General features: G+C 34.2%; 1 protein-coding gene across 1 annotated transcript; it reads left to right on the forward strand.

The window, feature by feature from the left end:
• The first annotated feature begins 446 nt into the window (after nt 1-446).
• On the forward strand, nt 447-1025 carry LOC131597484 (uncharacterized). The gene has a single exon (XM_058870180.1). It carries the CDS (start codon nt 447-449, stop codon nt 1023-1025), a length of 579 nt encoding a protein of 192 aa, XP_058726163.1.
• The last annotated feature ends 1622 nt before the right edge of the window (nt 1026-2647 follow it).

Consider the following 2647-nt stretch of genomic DNA (forward strand, 5'->3'; position numbering starts at 1 on the left):
GTTGAGGGTGCCTAACACCTTCCCTCGACCTGATTATAATAACTTACCCGAATCTCTAAACTGCGTAGGGTTTCCTATTCGCCCTTCAGAATAGGTGGCGACTCTAAAAAGCTTAATTTTTAGGGCAGGTTGCTACAGTTATCGCCAAGTATACTCCAGCATCATTTGCATTCATTCACAAGCAATATGATCTTTCTTTCAAATATTATTATGAGGAGGACACATCAAGAAGTTCAATTTCTAATATAGTTTTCAAAGTGTTCACAATTCAACTTGTTCGTGATGCCGATGAGATGGATTATGATAATGATGCCGCTGCGAATGTTTATATGTTGGTCGAAGAAGTTCCAGAAAACCTTCTTCCTAATGATCAAGATCCTTTGTGACTTGATGAGAGGGTTGTTACTATAGATATTGGGAACAAGATTTTTACTTGTACATGTCGGATGTTTGAGAACTGGGGATTCTTATGTCGCCATGTTTTCAAGATATTAGACTTCTTTGGGAGTTCTGTCCAATACCAAGCCTTGAAGTCCATACCTAACCACTACATATTAAAGCGTTGGACTAAAGGAATTCGTCCATCCCTTGATAAGTTAAAACCCATCAGTATTGGAGGTATTCAAGATACTACTTTTGCACAAAGATATCAACAAGCTTCTGGTGTTATGCTTCAGATTATAAGTTGTGTTTGCAAGGACCCTGATGCGTGGCAATTTTTTCTTAATGCTGCAATTGAATGTGGGAAGCAAGCGGAAGAGCTGATTGTTGCTAAAGGTGTTTCCGGTCAACCTTCATCTTCCAGGTCTACATCTTGCAAAGATACTAGTGTTGCTGAACCTCTTATAGTTGATTCTAGTACACGAAAGTTCAAAAAGAGACCCAATCCAATCAGGTCTAAGAAACGGCTCAAAAGTTATTATGAGTTAGCTAGGGAGAGACAAAGATTCATCGCACAGCGGAAGAAACAAAAGAAAGAAGATGATGCTGCAAAATTAGCTTTAACAATCAACAATGTTGATTGATTTTCATTAATTTCTTTCCATTATTTTAGACAAGTATATTTCAGTCTACTATTTGGAATTTTCATCCTACTATAAGCAGAATTTTTAATAATTTGTTTTAGTTACTGCAATACATTAGTGACCGGAATGGATAATGAATGATACTTCTATGTTTCCACTGCCAATTTAGCTTCTGCTCAAAATCTGCACTCCTTTTATGTAGTAAGTGCTCTAGTTCCAAAAATATGATGTCCTTTTATGTGCTCTAGTTGACTGGAACATTCCTCAATCCCACTTACTGTTTGGTTTGGATGGCTATGATTATGTTTGTACTTATGAGCTGAGAGCAGTGTTGATAAAAAAATGTTAGTAATGTGTATTGTGTTTCAATTTAGGGTTGAAAAAGCAGTGGCTTTTCTTTGTTGGTCCATGTTATTACCTGGAGTATTGTACAACCTAATGCATACATGAAATTGCATTTGCGTCGTTATTAATGTAATTTTGAAATGAGTTGTAATTGTGTTACTTGTGTGAACAAAGGTGTATATATTTTTTATGCACTATCTTTGTCTGCTTCCTGGTTTTATGAACTTAGAAGTTGAATTTGATATATATATATATATATATATATATATATATATATATATATATATATATATATATATATATATATATGTGATTTGGTCCCTTGCTTCATGATTTATGAACTTAGAAGTTGAATTTGATATATATAAATTATGTGATTTGGTCCCTAGCTACCTACTGTGTATTATACTATTTTGGAACTTATACATCCTTTTAAGTTCAACAACTATGCTTTGTTATTAATCATATATTCTTTCTACCATTCTTTTAAGTTGAATTTTATAGTGAAATTCCTTTGTTATTAAGCATCTTTTCTTTTATTCTATTAATTTGATTTAACACAAGTATAGATGAAATCATACGCAATGGCTATCCAACCACAGTGCATCCATCTTCGAGAGTTTATCTTAGTTAAATTACATGTACCTGTTTAAAACATAATTACTGAAACTAAGCATGTATACCCACATATTATACAATACTAAGCATGTATTACTCAATACTCAATACTCACCACTCAGTACTCACCACTCAATACTCAATACTCAATACTGGAAGCTGTACTCAATTTTGCAATAAGATTACTAAAACTAGCATTGTCATTACTTAATACTTGAAAGTATTTGTCAAACTAGCCAACCACGTTAATCAACATTGTGCTACCAACATACCGTCAATCTAGCAACATTAGTTAATACTAATCAATATAGTTACTGAATATCAATTATCTTTCACTAAACACCAACATAATTACTACACAATTCAAGATACTATTTTTTTTCTTTTTTGTCTTCTTCCCGGCTTCTTTCTCGATGTTGTTTACGACCTCTTCAGCCAAGTTCAGGGATGAATTCTTTGTCTTCAGCTTCTTCTTGTTCTTCTCGGCTTCTTTCTCGAGGTCATCTGCCATAGCACATTCTATTTCTTCTTCAGCCAAGTTCAGGGCTGACTTCTTTCTCTTCAGCTTTTTCTTGCTCTTCTTGGGTTCTTTCTCGAGGTCATCTGCCATAGCACATTCTGCCTCTTCTTCAGCCAAGTTAAGTGCTAACTTTGTCAAG

The sequence above is a fragment of the Vicia villosa genome, linkage group LG4 (assembly GCF_029867415.1).
Source record: "Vicia villosa cultivar HV-30 ecotype Madison, WI linkage group LG4, Vvil1.0, whole genome shotgun sequence".
Taxonomy (NCBI): domain Eukaryota; kingdom Viridiplantae; phylum Streptophyta; class Magnoliopsida; order Fabales; family Fabaceae; genus Vicia; species Vicia villosa.